Consider the following 18,989-nt stretch of genomic DNA (forward strand, 5'->3'; position numbering starts at 1 on the left):
TATTGCATGGTGCACTGGGTGTTATACACAACTAATGAATCATCGAGCCTTACATCGGAAACCGGGGATGTACTGTATGGTGACTAACATAATATAATAAAAAATTAAAAAAAAAAAAAAAAAAAGAACATGTAGGTATATGCAGAGGTAAAATTTCAGAAGTACCGTGCTCTAATTAGTGGCATATCCTTGACTACTATTCTATCAAAGATCGATCTATAGACTCTTATCTAATTAAAAGCAAGCTTTTCCACTTACCACAGAAAATGCTGTGCCCCCTCCAGCAGAATTCAAGGCAGGGGAGATATGACTTGAACGCAAGTATTCTTTTCCTATGGGACAGGGTGCTCGAGGCTCTGAAGGGTGGTAGGGTGGATGTAAAGGAATAGCTGATTGAATAGGCTCCCCTAGCTTCCTAGCACTTGGAATCACATCCACAGAAGGAACTTCCACTAGTTGGCAAAAATAAAGTGGACATTAAGATGAAACTCTAAGAAATACATCATTTAATAAATACATGTACCTATAGATCACAAAGTATTAATAAATACATGTACCTATAGATCACAAAGTATCTATACTTTTACATTTAATTAATTAATACTTTTACATTACATTACATAAATCAAACATTTAATAAATACATGTACCTATAGATCACAAAGTATTAATAAATACATGTACCTATAGATCACAAAGTATCTATACTTTTTAGTATAGATACTAAAAACCTAAATGACTTGAAGAATAGGTACATAATTATGGTTCATCCACAGGTTCTAAAACTCATTAGCCATTAACAATGATTTTATGTAATACTAGGTAAAATCCCAGAGAGAACAGTAAGAAATGAGAATATTTTTCAAATTACTGTATTTTATCATTCCCTAATAATCTGAAGACCACCAACTGATATACTAATGTATTAGAGACTCGTATTTTCCTAAATTCTTTAAGAGAAAAAGTTAGATAATAGATGTGGATGTAAAACATGTGACCAAAAACCATTTTAGGAAATCAGAGCTCATAATTAATAGTAAACATTTACAAATATGATCATGTAAAACCAAAAAGAATCATATAAAGTACAGAGCAACAAAAGTAAAAAGGCCAATAGCAACAGAAATTGTCCCAGGAACTACCTGCTGTCTCTAACTCACTAACAACATATTACTACTCACTGTTTTCAACAAAGGATGTCCTGTTCTTGGACAAAAAACTAGATAAGGGAGGGTGTAGCGCTTCTTCATGTGATACGGTTGAGGCTTTTTTGGACTGCATTTCATTAGGGCCTTCTGCACCTAGAAAAGAAAATACTAGAGGTAGAATTTTTTTTGTTGCTGAATATTATACTAAAAACCAAGAATTTTGTACCCAGAGGATAAAAATCTCAGGAATGACATAATCATTGACCTGCATTGGTCTGACTGCTCAAACTACCCATTACTTTTAATAACTACCAGACAGGAAGATCTGGAACCACTAATACAAATTAAAAGTAAAGATTTACATCATATTACTTTTCTTTAGAAAAACAAGTGCCACAAAAATAGACACAAAGATCAAAAGAATAGAATAGAGAGCCCAGAAATAAGCCCATGCTTACGTGGTAACTTAATCTACAATAAAGGAGGTAAGAATATACGATAGGAAAAAAATAGTCTCTTCAATAAATGATGTAGGAAAGTGGACAGCTACATGCAAAAGAATCAACACACCATACACAAAAATTAACTCAAAATGGATTAAACAACTAAATGTGAGACATGAAACCATAAGACGTCTAGAAGAAAACACAGGCAAGTAATCTCTCTGACATCAGCCTTAGCAACTTTTTTTCTTTTTTTAAAGATTTTATTTATTTATTTGACAGAGACAGAGACAGCCAGCGAGAGAGGGAACACAAGCAGGGGGAGTGGGAGAGGAAGAAGCAGGCTCATAGTGGAGGAGCCTGATGTGGGGCTCAATCCCATAACGCCGGGATCACGCCCTGAGCTGAACGCAGACGCTTAACCGCTGTGCCACCCAGGCGCCCCTTAGCAACATTTTTCTGATATGTCTCCTTAGGCAAGGGAAACAAAAGCAAAAATAAACTATTGGGACTATACCAAAATAAAAAGCTTCTGCACAGCAAAGAAAACCATCAACAAAGTGAAAAGGCAAACCACTGAGCAGAAGACATCTGCAAATGATATGTCTGATAAAGGATTAATACTCAACATATATAAAAAATATATAACTAAACACCAGAAAAGTCCAGATTAAAAAAAGGGGACAGGACCTGAATAGACATTTCCCCAAAGAAAACACACAGATGATCAATAGACACAAGAAAAGGTACTCAACATCACTAATCATCATGGGAAATGCAAATCAAAATTGCAATGATATCACTTTATAACTGTCAGAATGGCTAGACTCAAAAAGACAAGAAATAACAAGCATTGACAAAGATGTGAAGAGAAAGGAACTCTTGTGCACTGTTGGTGGAAATGGAAATTGGTATAGCCACTATGGAAAACAGTATGAAGGTTCCTCAAAAAAGTAAAAATAGAAATTCCACTACTGTGTATTTACCCAAAGAAAAAAAACGCTAATTTGAAAAGATATGCATCCCTCTTTATTGCAGTACTTACAATAGCCAAGATACGAAAACAACCCAAGTGTCTGTCTGTTGATAAATGAAGGGATAAAGATGTGGTGTATACACATAACACACACACACACACACACACACACACAAATATTACTTAGTCATAAAAAAGAATGAGACCTTCCCATCTACAACATGGATAGACTTGAGAGTATTATGCTAAGCAAAGTAAGTCAGAGAAAGACAAACACAATTTCACTTACATATGGAATCTAAAAAACAAAGCAAATGAAGAAAAAAAAGAAGAAACAGATCCACAAATACAGAGAACTGTATTGTTGGTTTCTATACAGGAGGAAGTAGGGAGAATGGGTAAAATGGGCAAAGTGGAGTGAGAGGTACATAGGCTTCCAGTTATGGAATGAGTAAATCACAGGGATGAAAGGTACAGAAGGAATACAGTCAACTGTAATATAACAATGTATGATGACAGATGGTAGCTATACTTGTGGTGAGAATAGCATAACATATAGAGTTGCCAAATCACTATGTTGTACACCTGAAACTAATGTAATATTGTGTGTCAATTATACTTTCATTTAAAAAGTTACTAATATGTATTATATGATTACATTTTAAAAGATCATATGAGATACACATTTGCGTATCTGTAAGGAAAGAAATCAAAATGTTAACAGTGGTTTTCTCCAGGTCAGAGGTTGGCAAACCATGGCCCAAGGTCCAAATCTGACTCAGCAACTGTTTTTGTAAATAAAGTTGTGTTGTTTTAAGACTTTAAGTAATCTCTACATCCCACCTGAGGCTTGAACTCACAACTCCAAGATCAAGAGTCGCACTCTCTACTGACTGAGCCAGTCAGGCACCACCGTAAATAGTTTTATTGGAACACACTCATATACAAATAGGTGCCAGAACCGTAGGAACGCTGTTATGGGGGTATATCTCTAAGCTAGGAATCTTGGCTGATACTATAATAAAAAAAATTTATCAAATTGTCTTGTCTAATTTTTGAATGCTTAATATTTTGAATCGGCTTTATAATATTATATATAGAGCTGTATTAAAATATTTCTGAATATCCACTTTGCTCCCATAGAAATCTACAGTACACAAACAAAATGGATTTATGACTCCCCCTCTCCAGATGACTCTTTATGCCTTCTTCAATTTAATGAAAGACTTCGCCATAAACTTATTCCTCTCTTTGAAAGTATGAAAATGCACACAGAAAACTCATTTGTCACCAAATGGTCAAATGACATAATCAGTACAAACAGAAAAATTCACCTTGCACAGATCCCAAACTCCATGCAATTTATTCTAAGACATCCTGTATTTTAAAATTTTTGACACTCATTTTATGTTTTTTAAAAACCAGAGAACACATTGTTTTGTGCTTTTCTTTTCCACAATCCAGTGCAATATGGCCATTTTCACACCAACATATTTAAAATATGTGAATCTCCCTCCGTAACTTCCTATTTACATGAAGAGCATCTGAGAGCTAATGTTCAAAATTCATTAACATGGTCCACAATTTCTCTACTACCCAAACTGAATTTGTCATCAGCCTGACCCCAGGCTAATTCACTTTTACCTGGGTCCATTTTTTCAACTCATATGCTTTTTATTTTTGATGAAATTTCTCCTAAAAATCTCACGCTTAGTTACCATCTGGAACTTTTGTCAGACCGAAAGTGACACTCAAGTCTCTCCCCATAATTTTTAGATTGTTTTAAGGACATACTGTTTTATTACTGCAAAGATTCTGAACTTGTCTACTGTAAGCATTAATAAAATTCAATTATATAAGTACCTATATGATAAATGTATATAATATTTCATCAAAAAAAGGGGGCGGCTCTAGGTAGCAAAAAATGGGTGAAGATGGTCAAAAGGTACAAATTTCCAGTTAAATAAGTCATGAGAATATAATATACAAAGAGGATAATAGATCTTAAAAGTTGTCATCACAAGAAAAAAAAATTTCAACTACCTGTGGTAACAAATGTTAACTAGACCTTTGTGATGATCATGTCATAATATAATAAAATCATTAGGTTGTACATCTGAAACTAACATAGTTACAAGTCAATTATATCTCAATTTAAAAAAAAGATTCATAGCCCAGGAACTGAAGTCTAAATTAGATGAAGGTAAATATATGACAACAGTTATCTGATGCCTTAAATCCAAATATAAGAGGAAGTTACCATAGCCCTTTATGACATCAAACCCAAACACCTTACCCTAGCTTTTCTTTCAACCTTTTCTCTTTTTTTTTTTTTTTTTTTTAAGATTTTATTTATTTATGTGAAAGAGAGACAGCCAGCGAGAGAGGGAACAGAGCAGGCGAGTGAGAGAGGAAGAAGCAGGCTCCCAGCAGAGGAGCCCGATGTGGGACTCGATCCCGGAACGCCGGGATCACGCCCTGAGCTTCGAAGGCAGACGCTTTAACGACTGCGCTACCCAGGCGCCCCTCAACCTTTTCTCTTTTGCCTTAATTGTATTATAATCTGAACAGTTAAAATCTGAAAACAATCCACTTTTTACAGATACAACCTTTCTATGTGGCCGTTGCTATCACAGAACACATTTCTAAAATCACCATCCCTTCCACCTTTTGTCAATCCATCTGACTCTCTTCTTTCTAGAAACATTATTACCTACACTTGACTCTGGCCACTCCATTACTTTGCTCCTCCCAGTAGCAGTACATGTCTTTGGTATACTTTCTAATCTTCCAGACTTAGGTTCTTTGAACACTAATTCCTTGGAATCCAGTGCCTATTCTTTGGAATAAAAGTATTAATAATGCATTTCAGAGATGGTTTGTCGAATTCTCTGATTTAACATATTAAGAAACTGAGGCTCAGGAAAAATAAGGGCCTTGTCCAAAGTCACACAAGCCAACAGCAGAGTCTGGATAAAAATTTGGCCACCTGATTCCTCTCTAGCATTCCTGTTCTTCCATTAAAAAAACCCCACAACTTATTGTGGGCCTGGTGTTTTGCAAAGTTTTGGAATACTAAGATGAATACGAATAATTTTACTATATATTTCACTTATTTGTCTTATTTATTGGCTGCCTCCACAAGTAGAATGTAAGCTCCACAAGGGAACAGATTTATGTCTATTTTATTTACCACTGTAACACCACTGCCTGGCACATGGAAGGCACTAAATATTTGCTGAATGAATATAATGTGGCTACTGTCCCGGAAACTCAGTTTACCTAATAGACATACTCAAAGTGAACTACGCAATGTGTGAATGCTATTACCCAAAGAAGGAGACAGGGCCACACTGTAGAAATACAGAGACTTAGAACCTGAAGCACATGGGGGAGGCTAGGCTTTGTAGGGTGAATCTGCCAAGAATAGAAAGGAAGGAAGAGCACCCCAGCAGAAGAAACAATATGATGCCAGAAAAGAGCATATCGACCAAGGTAGGCAGGACAGGGAACGGAATGCTGGAGGACAGCAAGGTGTGAGGCTCAAAAGGGGTCTGAAAGATATTCAGGCTTACTATGTATAAGCAGCAGACTGTTAGAAATGTGGCCTGACGCCTGCCAGAAAAATTACCACTGTCTATACAGGTTGGTTGAAACCATGAAAAGAGTGAGTCACCCCGTTTAGGAAACTACACTTAGGGGGGGTAATCTGAATGTGAGTAGACCATTAAGTTGCATCCAGAATTCTCTTCCCAGAGTATCAGGTCCCACATATTACATGACAAACTTGCATCACCTATTTGCCCATGTGCCTGTGATTCCTACTTGACTGATTTCAGGTAACTGTTCTTATTTAGAATAATGGTGGTATACTCCTGGAAATGCAATTCTAATATCGAGTTACAGCTCTATTCTTCTCAACTATAAACATTCCTAAGTATAACTATTTATATTTTCATAGTTATATCTTGAATAACAACTAATATCTAACAACTTACCATTACTTCTTAGAGAAAAGGTATGTGCCGTGTCTCCCAGTCTAATTATTTCACCGGTGGATTCTGTTTCATCTCCATCCCAAGATGGGCCCAAAGCCTCAGATGACAAGGAGCACCTGAAAGAGTTCTCTTACTTACTTGGGGCCTGGCCTAACCACAGAGCGCTCCTCCTGAGAAGGACCCTGAGAGTTCCTTCAAACAGCCTGCCTATGGGTATTGAGACTGCTCACTGTTATGTCCAGAAAAAAGGCAAGACACTCCTCCTACTGCTTATCACTTCTTGCTGCTTGTCTGTTTTGTTTTGACTGATATATGTATGGTGGAAATAATTGTACTGAAAGTGTCAAGGATTAAATGCATAGGGGAATCCACACAGAACACAATTAACACTGGATACTCTAGGGGTGTGGGAGTGGAGTCTGGGTAGGGTATTAGTTTTGCACTAAATATTCATGTGCTATTTCACTTTGGCACTTTTTAAAAAAATCTAGTTAATAAAAAATAAAGTCAGGAAATTCATCTCATGGGAGTCTCCTTTAAGATGTGTTTTCCACAATGTACTATACGTAGGAAAGCAATGACTGTGATTTTCAAATCATGACAAACTCTATAAAAAAATAGAAAATAAGATATTTAAAACAAAGTTGTAGCATCATATTCAACCTCTAGTTAGAGCTACCATCAAATCTGTAATGACATTATATTTTGTCTATAAAAGTCACAGAAATTTTAATACTTTGATATTTGTTAACAATACTGGTTCACAAGGGTGCAGTAACCCAGCAATTTTATATTGCCAGTGAGTGTATAAACCGTCACCGCCTTTTTGGAAAGCGACTGCTTTTAATAGCCTCCTAACATTCGTTCTCATTGGATGTAGCTTAAAGAATAAAAGCATGTATCACATTTTTAAAAACTGTAAAAAACACAAGAACAGCCACCTCCACTTTAGAGGAGTGGTTTAGCCAATTATGAAGCACACACAGGAATGGTCTTATATGGTGATTAAAAATTATTACAAAGATCTTAATAACTTGAAGACCACTGATGTGTAAAATTTTAAAATGCAAAAAACAAAATTATATAAACGATAGGGCTAAATCCAAAAAACCCCCAAAACAGTAACAAAGACTAAAGTATAACAAAACATCAACAAGTACTTATTCCATTCTGAATGGTAGAGTTCACCTTTTTTTTCTGCTTGTTTTTTATTTTCTGTACTTTCCAAGTTTTCTATAAGGAACAAACTATTTTGATAACCTAGAGAAAAATTTAAAAATAAGTAGGTGCTTAATACTGAGAATTAAGTACTACATATAGCTTATGGTTCTTAAAACTCCCTCAGGAAGGTTTAAAATATGAGAAGGTAGTAAAATTTTCACACTAGTTTTTTCTGTTTTGTTTTTTGCCACCATTCTGGTTATACTGTGTGCCATTTCAATTCCTAGTAGAAGGAAAAAGCATAACTTGCTATGATTAAATTCACAGACATTGAGTGCTACCTCTCAAAAGAAACCCTTTTCCATGATGACTTGGATTCCTTAGTACTTTCTGGCTCTTCCAAAGGTTCTCCTTGATGGGATTCTTTAAAACTCTGTCCAGTTTCACCTGTTTAGAATAGATAAAAACAATACCCCAAACCCCCAAATTAATAATGCTATTTTTAAACAGGGGTAGGTAGAGATAAGAAGAGTAAGGCACCCTCATCCTCTCCTGGTAAACTGGGCTCGTGTGAACATGAAATTATAAAGAATCAAATCATCACCTGTGATGAGTATGTTACTTGGGTAACAAAGAACAAAAGCGTTGCTTTAAAAGCAGGGTCTGCAGTTGTATTAGCAACGTTTTATTTTTTAAGCTAGGTGGTAGGTTCATTTTCTATTGTTTATAACCTTCCTATCTGTAAGGGATGTTTGAGGTAAGAGGATTAGGCTGTGGTTTCAGAACAACATGACTGTATCAGCCTACCTCAGGCTTCAAGACTATCACTCCCCTAACCTAACTAAGAGTCAGCCTACATCAAGGCTTGGATGAAATTTTCCTTAAGATGATCACTCTTTTCTTCTACCCCAACATATCTGAGGATTACACTTTCACAAGTGCAGCAACTCACTAGCAAAGTGATTTCAGGAGGTATGTCAGTGAACCTCCTATGATCCAGATTTATGGTCATTCCCATCTCCATTTCTAGAGATTCCCTGTTCGAACATCCACCTTCATTTCTTTCTATTTCTGTACTCAACAGGCAACATTTTAATAACATTAGTTAACATTCACTGTGCAATTACTCTAAGCTGGGCTCACTGCTAAACTATTTATGCATATCTACTTATTCGACCTTCACTACACCCATGAAAGAATTTCAGATGAGAAAACTGAGGCTTCGAGAGCTTCAAACAATGAGGAGCATAATGCAGCACTGACTCAAGGTCTCCTTTCAAATCCTTTGTCCTTCAGTTTAAGTAAATGCTAATGCTAGCTCAGGTAACAGGAAAAAGCTGCTCTGTATACCTGATGTGACTCATGATAATAAAGATTTACTTCCCATTATTAACTGGCATTTTGAAGAATCTGCTCAGCTCTAGGTAATACTGCCATATCAACTTGGACCTGCAAAGGTGAGAATCAGACTTTAGAAAACACTGTCCTGAAACTCAGGTACTACCACAGAGGGAGGACCCATCTGTGCAACTCCCTCCTAGCAGCCCTAAGTTCACCACATTCTACTGACCTCCCCTTGAAAGATCCCTTCTCACCCCCTGCCTCAGCATTTCACTACTACCAGACTCACATGTAAGTATCTCTCAGTTCTGTGCTCCTCTCTCCATCCCCACTGCCCTATCCATGACCAAGCCACTACCATCCCTCCCCTACATGCAATTAAGCACTGCATTGTAAAAACTGCTGCTGTCAGTGTAAAGTTTCAAATTCATCAATCTCCACCTAAAGGTAGTTTTCTACCTCTTAATCTTGCTGCTAAAATGACTGAACAGTTACAAAGCATTAAAATAGCTACTGGTAACCTTGAATTAGGTGAGTTTCACATGTCTTCACTCTCCTATGTTTTTATTGTACAATAGTCCCCCCTTATCCATGGGGGATATGTTCCAAGATCCCCAGAGAATGCCTGAAACCACGGATAGTACTGAACACTATATATACACCTTTCTTGTACGTACATACCTATGAAAAAGTTTAGCTTCTAAATTAGGCACATTAAGATAAACAATAGCTGATAATAAATAGAGCAATTATAACAATATGCTACAACAATAGTTACAGAAATGTGGTTTCTCTGTCAAAATACCTTATTGTACTGTACTCACCCTCTTGTGATGATGTGGGATGATAAAATAGCTACGTGATGAGATGGAGTAAATGATGCAGGCACTGCAATACAGCATTACGCTATTATGACCTTCTGACAATATGTCAGGAGGATCATCTGCTTCTGGACAAAGGCTGACTGTAACTGAACCGCCCAAAGTAAAACTGCACATCTGGGGGGACTATTCTATGTATTTATGGCTGTCTTCCTGACTTGAGTAAAGGTTTCTTCGACAGCAATAAACATGGCATGCAATTTTGAATCCTCCCAGAGTACCTGGGCTGGTACATATTTAACATATATTAAACACACAAAATACTCCATACTCAGAACACTCAAAGTTTTTGAAATAAGAAATATCTTGTGGCAATTTTTCCTTCCAGGCCATACCTACATATGCTTTTAAATCTTTTCAGCAATAACGATAAAAGGCAGAAAACTATCACTAAAGAGTTTAAGGTTAATTTCTTTTTTTTTTTTTTTAAAGATTTTATTTATTTATTCGACAGAGATAGAGACAGCCAGCGAGAGAGGGAACACAAGCAGGGGGAGTGGGAGAGGAAGAAGCAGGCTCATAGCAGAGGAGCCTGATGTGGGGCTCGATCCCAGAACGCCAGGATCACGCCCTGAGCGAAAGGCCGACGCTTAACCACTGTGCCACCCAGGCGCCCCCTAAGGTTAATTTCAAATGTTATAATCACAGCACAGGTCTCACCATCAACAGGGTGAGAAGGATAAGCCTACCCAAATTTTTTGTCTTCATTCATATTGGAATTTATGTTGATTGCTACTTCTGCTGAAAATTTGTTGGATAACTTTAAAATAGTAAACCCATTCTTACATGGGTCATATATTACTCCAATCATGACATAGAGCATTATTTACTCAACCAATCTCAAATCATTAAGACACACGGGTTCTTTTTTTCTTTTCAATAACATTGCAATGAAGACCTTTAAGCACATTTCTTTTATATTACTTCCTTAGGATAAATTCTTAGAAATGAAATATTGAGTCAACGATTATAAATAGTTCTTATATTCTGCTGACACACTTTAAATAACCATAAGCCTTCTGGAAAATAATATGGCAATATTAATCTTTATAATTATCATTAAAAAACCATAAAACAACAATTTCATACAAAAATTGTTACAATTTGGGAAATTGGGTTACTTGAAGACTAAAAATAAAATGTTCAGGCTGTCACAAGCCTAAACATAGGTTGAAGACAAAAAACACACCAATTCTTCCTGCTAATGCTTTAGCAAAATTCAAATTTGTAACAAAAATAGCAGTTCTGACAGAGGAAATTAGTCAATAATTTCATGCAATAATAGGATAACAGGCAATTTTAGCCAGAATTCAGCTATTATAGATTAGCTTTAAAGTAATTTATAAGAAATATCCAAGTTGACAAAAGACACGGTGACAGTCTAGCATAGTTTTTCTCAACCACTGAGAACAGTAAGAATTGAGATTTATGATTAAATTTACCAAGTATATGCATTAGTGATTCCAATCCCTGTGAAGAAAAGCAGGCAAAAAGAAAAAAGGTAGAAAGAGAAAGGATGTAGAATACAAACCAAATCAAATTTCTATTTTTAAACTTACTTTTCTCATGAGATGTCTCACTGATGTGTTCTGTAAGATATTCCAGCAACCCATCAAATATTTCTAGCAAATTCTTAATAGATTCTTTATCTCCTTTCACTATATTTTCTCCTAAACACAGGATAAAGAGCTAATTAAAAATATTAACCAAGAAATTGAAAGCCTCATAATTTTGAAATGACTATACCACCATGTAAATACTGTTCAAGATAAAATAATTATAAATTCAGGAAAAACAATATAAATATTAAAAACATGAATTTTTTTTAAAAGATTTTATTTACTTGAGAGAGAGAGAAAGTGTGAGCACAAAAGCGGGGTGAGGGGCAGAGGGAGGAGCAGACTCCCTGTTGAGCAAAGAGCCTGATGTGGGGCTTGATTCCAGGACTCTGGGATCATGACCTGAGTCAAAGGCAGACGCTTAACCGACTGAGCCACCCAGGTGCCCCAAAACATGAATTTTCTGATGCCTGATTATATCTGAAGAAACAAAAGAAGCAGCCTTGAATATAATGTTTGATTAATTGGCATATTCCTTCCTTTATCAAGAAACCAGGTAAGTGGACTTAAGAAAACATCCCCTAGGGGCGCCTGGGTGGCACAGTCCTTAAGCGTCTGCCTTCGGCTCAGGGCGTGATCCCAGCGTTCTGGGATCAAGCCCCACATCAGTCTCCTTTGCTAGGAGCCTGCTTCTTCCTCTCCCACTCCCCCTGCTTGTGTTCCCTCTCTCGCTGGCTGTCTCTGTCAAATAAATAAAATCTTTAAAAAAAAAAAAAGGAAAAAAGAAAATATCCCCTAGTAATATTTATACCAAAATATTAAAGCATCTAAACAGAACTTTATTAGGCTGGTGGGAAAAAAAATGGCAAGAGAAAACACAGTTTCAGATTGTGAGATCCTACTTCTACGTGGTGGTTTGTTCTGAAGATAATGGGAACAGAGTAATATAAAAACAAAACAAACTGTTGGGATACTTTCGTCAGGAATCCCTCATTTTTTCTATTTGTACAAACTTCTGTTTTTATGCATGTCATTTTCTTGATTAAAAACTGCCCATGCACACAAACTTCCAATTTGTATAACTTTGTATACAGTTTGTATAACTTCCAGTTATAAAATAAGTCACAGAGATAAAAAGTAAGGCATAGGGAATATGGGGCGCCTGGGTGGCTCAGTTGTTAAGCGTCTGCCTTCGGCTCAGGGCATGATCCCGGCGTTCTGGGATCAAGCCCCACATCAGGTTCCTCTGCTGGGAGCCTGCTTCTTCCTCTCCCACTCCCCCTGCTTGTGTTCCCTCTCTGGCTGGCTGTGTGTCTCTCCATCAAATAAATAAATAAAATCTTAAAGAAAAAAAAAAGGCATAGGGAATAATGTCAATAATATTGTAATAAGCGTTAGTATGGTGAAAGATGGTAACTACACTACTCACAGTACTATATAATATACTGAACTGTTGAATCACTGTTGTACACCTGAAACCAATATAACTTTTTATGTCAACTATACTTCAATACTTTTTTTTTAATAGATTTTATTTATTTATTGGATGGAGAGAGACACAGCAAGAGAGGGAACACCAGCAGGGGGAGTGGGAGAGGGAGAAGCAGGATTCCCGCTGAGCAGGCAACCTGATGAGGGGCTTGATCCCACGAAGGCAGACACTCAATGACTGAGCCACCCAGGCGCCACAATACTTTAATAAATTTTCTTAAAAAAAACTGTCCATGCATAGAACACCTTTTTTAATCTCCTTACCCCCAACTTCTCCAGTCCAATCTCCCACCAAATCCACTTTACACCCAGAAGTTAATCTTTAAACAATCCCTAGCACAATACCTGGCCCATAATGAATTTTTAATAAATGCTAAATTGAAATATTGACAAGAAATGGTTGGTAAAAGCATGGAAACTCAGCATGCTTAGTGTGACTCTAATCAACATCAGGTATGGACTGAATTTAACTCGAGACACTTGAGTTGTCTTTTGGGAGATCATGCCTGCATTCTCATAAGTTCAAACCAGTAAGGGAGAGGCAAAATGGAAATCTGGTATTTGAGAGAATCTAGCCATTCAAAACTTCATTCATGACACAAAACAAACCTAAACCAGAAATGTGATGTTCAACAACACTACTAGTACAGATGGACAACATTTGACAATTTTTTTTTTCTGTTTAAAGCAAACAGAAATCTTGTTCTTAAGCCTTATGTTTTTCTGGCTTAACAAGATACACAAGTATACCCCAAGGGCATACTCAGAATTTTCAGTTGCCAGGATGGGGAGCATCCTCTGCCAACCCAGCAACTAAGACCGCCCGCCAGAATGCAGTGCTTCATGGTATAGGAGATATTGCTTTAAACAGAACACAAGGAGTAGAAAGCTGCTCTGCAGTATACCAGAAGAGGTAAGCAGTTTTGCAACTTTTCATGGGGTGGGTGTGAGTTGTCAGGAGCAGCTCTGCGTTAAAAAGTTATATACGGGGGCGCCTGGCGGCTCAGTGGTTGGGCGTCTGCCTTTGGCTCACGCGTGATCCCAGAGCCCTGGGATCGAGCCCCACATCGGGGTCCTCCGCTGGGAGCCTGCTTCTTCCTCTCCCACTCCCCCTGCCTGTGTTCCCTCTCTCGCTGGCTGTCTCTGTCAAATAAATAAATGAAATCTTAAAAAAAAAAAAAAGTTATATATGCAAATATAACCCTACTATAGATTTAAAAAGCACAAATACCAGAAATTGCCCTATTCTAGTGATAAAGCAATTCTAAATTGCAAAAATACAGGAAAACCCTTGGATTATCCTTCAAAATGAATTATCTCCAAACAACATTTACTCACCTAGAGCTGCACTCAAAAATTTAAGACAGAGTATTTTCCTAAAAGTTTGCCATCAATATTAAATTGAGAGATGTAAATGACCTATCCTGATTAATATTTATCTCTCTTAACTGTCAAACCAGTAGTGTAAGTCTTCTCTTAGTGATTCAAATATAGTTTCAAACCCACAGATTCCCTCTCTTCCTTAGCTTGAAATAATTTGCTGGAATAATCTTCATTTTCTTACTATCTAAAATACAGGGATTTATAAATATATTTGCTAAGTTTGGCTTTAGAATACAAACATGATATACTTTATTTTGGAAAAAGTTCACAATTAAGTTTTGTTCTGAATAGACAATATATTAATGGGTTTAAAATTCAAAAAATGCAGGGTGCCTGGGTAGCTCAGTCAGTTAAACATCTGACTCTTGATTTTGGCTCAGGTCATGATCTCAGGTTTTGAGATCAAGCCCCACGTCAGGCTCCTTAAGATTCTCTCTCCCTCTGCCCCTCCCTCACATTTGTATACACACCCTCTCTGTCTCTCTCAAAAATGAAATAATTCACTAAAGTGCAAAAGGTATATCATGAAATCTCATCCCACCTTCATCCTGTAGCCCTGAAGTTTCTCTTATTGGAAGCAATCAGTATTACAGATTTCTTGCACATGCTTTGAAAGAGTCCTTCTGTAAGCAATCAACTGCGTATTTACTCTCACCTTTGTTTTCTACAAGTAGCACCATACTCTACACATTAAGTGCACGTTCTTCTGACACTATATACATTGGAGGCTACTGCACTAATATGGAACATTTTACATAATGAGCATCATCAAAAGTTTTTTACAGTGGCAGAATAATTCCGCGTATGGAGCAATCATAACTTATTTAACCTGTCCCTATTTAGTGGACAATTAGATGTTGCTAATTTTTACCTATCACAAACAAGCAGCATGTTAGCTTTAAAATAAGTAACGGCACCTGGGTGGCTCAGCTGGTTAAGCATCCAGCTCTTGATTGCAGTTCAGGTCTTGATCTCAGGGTCATGAGTTCAAGCCCTGAGCCTACTTAAAAAAAATAACAAAAAATAAAAGAACGAAAGAACAAAAAACATAATTCAAACGACCAGCTAGGATATTTACATCTCAGACCCAGGTCCATCACAAACTCAATGTTTGACTCTCCTAAAAAACCTCTCAAGGATGGGTGCCTTAATTCTACCATTCAATGGCCTTGGCTCAGTGTTGCTGTTTGGTCTATTTCATAAGCTTACTCATTTGGTTAACAATGTATAGGGTTCTACCTAATAAATTATAGTAAAATACAAAACTATTTGATGGTTAAGTATATACCAACCTGTTATGTGAGACAAGCTGACTTGCAGGTAATCCAAGGCCAGTGAATCAATTACTGCTTGTACATTGTGTGCTTCATCCTCTTGACTCCTGGGAATAGCTATGAGGTCTGTGGAAAAAAAGCTACATAATTTTTCATCTGAGGGTCCCAGTTGTCATAGTCTCTGACCAGGCTTCTAAATGAGGTTAACTGCTACAAAAGCAAGTTCCACCCAAACAGAACAAGCTATAAAGTACAGGAAAAGCTAACAGAGCTTGAATTCTACATAGCACCTTTATTAGTTGAATAATCAATCAACATATATATGAATATGCTCTACAATAAGCACCATTCTATAGAAAGATAAAGAGATCCCTGAATTCAAAGAGATGCTAATACTCTAATAAAGGAAATACATGAAATGAGACTTTAACCCATAATCGTGAGCTACTTTCCATGACAGAAAAAAATAACCCCACAACAGGTACAAAAGGAGAGTTCTTTTAAGTCTTGTTAAAGCAGCCTGGTAGGAATTATTGGCATAATGATTTAAAAGGTCAGTATAGACCAGACAGAGGAAAGATTTTAACAGCAACTTATACTTGGAATTTCTCTTCCGTTCTTGAGGAGATGAATGTTTTGGGGAAGGATGAAAAAAGTATTTTAAAAGACTGATCTGATAACTATATGCCTCTACACTCAAAAGAAGGTTAAGACTAACATGAAAGATACCAGCTAGACGCCATCTCCATTATTCCAAGTGATGAAGGCACTAACTCACGGTAACAGTGGGAAAGGAACAGAGACTACACGCAGTTTTAGTACTTAATGGTTGTAAGCTACATAAACAGAGTCAGTAGACGAATCTATGAATAAGGACTCTGAGATACTTAACCAGGGATTCAGGACAAACATCGACTCGTATCTGTAATATTGGTTAAGTAACAAGACCCAATAAATTCAGAACCTCTGAAGATACATTTACAGAAAAGGTGTGACTTTCATGAGGTATTAGGCATAATTAAACAGTAATGACCAAAACCACTCGAACTGATTTAACCAAGGCTGTTACTATGTGTGGGTCTTATTAAGGTATTTATTAAGGTAATGAATGCAATAATTAGATAGAAATAAGACATAAACAAAAAAATATTCAAGATTTTATAAATACCGTAGGATCTAACTGAAGGCACTCAAAACTCCTGGCTTAAGATATAGTCACTATTACTCCCACTTTTTAGTGCCCTTACCTGGTACCTTTTCTCCCAAAATGGATTGGTAAAGAGCAATAAAAACATTAGCATCACAATCTTCTAGTTCTCGTATCCTCAGGTGTATATGACATTTCAAAAGAAGGTTATTGGCAACAGTTATCCACTCTGTCAGGAAAGGAAAAAGATCAGCCTTAAATAGCACTAGAAAAAGTCACCCTTACAAAGACAGACAACTGAATGATGTAGAAGATAAAATATGGGGCGCCTGGGTGGCACAGCGGTTAAGCGTCTGCCTTCGGCTCAGGGCATGATCCTGGCGTTATGGGATGGAGCCCCACATCAGGCTCCTCTGCTATGAGCCTGCTTCTTCCTCTCCCACTCCCCCGGCTTGTGTTCTCTCTCTCACTGGCTGTCTCTATCTCTGTCGAATAAATAAATAAAAATCTTAAAAAAAAAAAAAAGTTCCTAAAAAAAAAAAGAAGATAAAATATTTATTATAGAAGTTCAAAGACCCTCAGGCACGATTTTTGAAAACATATATTTAATTTCTTGGAATGACTTCTAGAGTGCTAGAATTTTAATGTTAGTCGAAACCATGATGCAAATCCAACCTTTACTAATGCAACCTATTAGCTTAAGTTATTTTACCCCTTTTCTTATTTAACCAGTCATACCTAGCTGTTTTTATTTAATACATACAAATAAACGGGAATATATGTCATAAACGAGACAGTTAACGACAGACTGAGGTTACCATAAACTAATTAACAGATACTGCTTCAAATTCCCAATGGTATTAGTCATGTTTTTACCCAATTATCTTGTGCAAGTCAGAATTTCTCCGGTGCCCAAATAGGTGGTGATTAACTTAGACTGTTAAAAACTGAAATAATGACACCAACACTATAACGTTTGTTAGTTTTTTAAAAATCACATTTAATGTAAAAAATAAAATATAGAAAATACATAAAAAGTCCCTAAATTCAGAACTAGTACATTACCAACACCGTTGGAAGTTTCCTGTGTACCACCGCACCCAACCCCCAGATACGGTAGGAATTAGCAAGGTTATTTAAAGACTTTCTCGAACAAAGGTAATTTAGAAAGCCTGACCTATTTGCTCCCTGATATAATTAGCGATTAAGGAGAAAGTCCTTTTACTCTGTATTTGACGTATTCAGGATGTTCTAGAAATAACGATGTCTGTGTGTTCAAGGCACGTTATCTCCCCCCCATGCCCACTTCTCACAGCTGACCAAAACACTACAAGTCGTTTGAACGCGGTCCTGAGGGAAGGGATGAAAGCGTCCCACACAACCCAACCCACTTGCTTTTCGAAAGCGGTTGCTAGACAAAGTCGGTAACTCCAGAGGGCACTGAGAAGAAAAATCCTCCTCTATTCCACTCTCACAGGAGCACCAGCAGATCTTAAAAGTGCCGTTCCCCAGAAGTTCAACGCACATGCAGGGACAGCCTCAGTCCCCACAGTTCAAGAACCAGAGAGCACGCTGACAGTGGCTGGATTCCCTGGAGAAATACAAGTCCCGGGAAGACGCTGACTGCCCTTTTTGCAGCCAGGTTGAAGGCGTGCTGCGTGCCTCGCCACGGGGTCCTTCCTCCACACCCCAAAATCACGCTCAATGGCCTCTAGGCCGACCGAGAGCGGGGCTACGAAACCCACAAAAACCGCCCACTACGACGGGGTGTCAGCCCAGACCTAGGGAGTCCAGCCAAAGGACTCGAGATAAAAGGGGTAGGAGCGTTCGGGGATCTAAACGGTTTCAGTCCACACACACCGGCGCTCCGGGCCGAGACTCACCAGCCTCTGAGCCGGCCATGTCACGGAGGCAGGTCGCCGCCGGACTCCCAGCTGGGCGCGCGGCGGACGGTGTCCTGGAAGGGCCGCACAGCGCAAACACAGCGCTCAGGTGCGGAGAACGAAACTAAAGGGCAGGGGGTGAAAAAGGGAGGGACGTTAAAACGGCTTCTCGCTGCTGATTGGTCATCACGGGAGCACTTCCTTTCGCAGAACGCGCCGAGGCGGCGGTTTGTGGGCTCTAGATACCATTCTCCGCGGGCAAGATCCCGCTAAGGGATTCTCAGGTGGGTGGGTTTGACAGGCC

At 37.8% G+C, this 18,989-nt stretch overlaps 1 protein-coding gene across 7 annotated transcripts in view; it reads right to left on the reverse strand.

The window, feature by feature from the left end:
* CEP95 (centrosomal protein 95) overlaps positions 1-18,966 on the reverse strand; it is a 46,065-nt gene extending 27,099 nt beyond the window's left edge. For 2 of the 7 annotated variants that reach the window (XM_087854206.1, XM_087854208.1), the window contains exons 1-8: positions 18,686-18,966; positions 16,903-17,031; positions 15,674-15,781; positions 11,508-11,618; positions 8,068-8,173; positions 6,566-6,681; positions 1,182-1,301; positions 259-452 (exon numbers count right to left, since the gene is read on the reverse strand). In XM_087854206.1, the coding sequence (XP_087710332.1) occupies positions 259-452; positions 1,182-1,301; positions 6,566-6,681; positions 8,068-8,173; positions 11,508-11,618; positions 15,674-15,781; positions 16,903-17,031; positions 18,686-18,704 (903 nt within the window). In that variant the 5' untranslated portion in view covers positions 18,705-18,966. Of the gene's footprint in view, positions 1-258; positions 453-1,181; positions 1,302-6,565; positions 6,682-8,067; positions 8,174-11,507; positions 11,619-15,298; positions 15,385-15,673; positions 15,796-16,902; positions 17,032-18,685 lie in introns of those variants that run through there. The other 5 variants (XM_045814570.2, XM_087854209.1, XM_045814569.2 and 2 more) reach the window with 5 other exon arrangements.
* Between the last annotated feature and the right edge of the window lie 23 nt (positions 18,967-18,989).

Source organism: Ursus americanus, chromosome 23 (genome assembly GCF_024610735.1).
Source record: "Ursus americanus isolate L20-20 chromosome 23, mUrsAme1.1.p, whole genome shotgun sequence".
NCBI lineage: Eukaryota > Metazoa > Chordata > Mammalia > Carnivora > Ursidae > Ursus > Ursus americanus.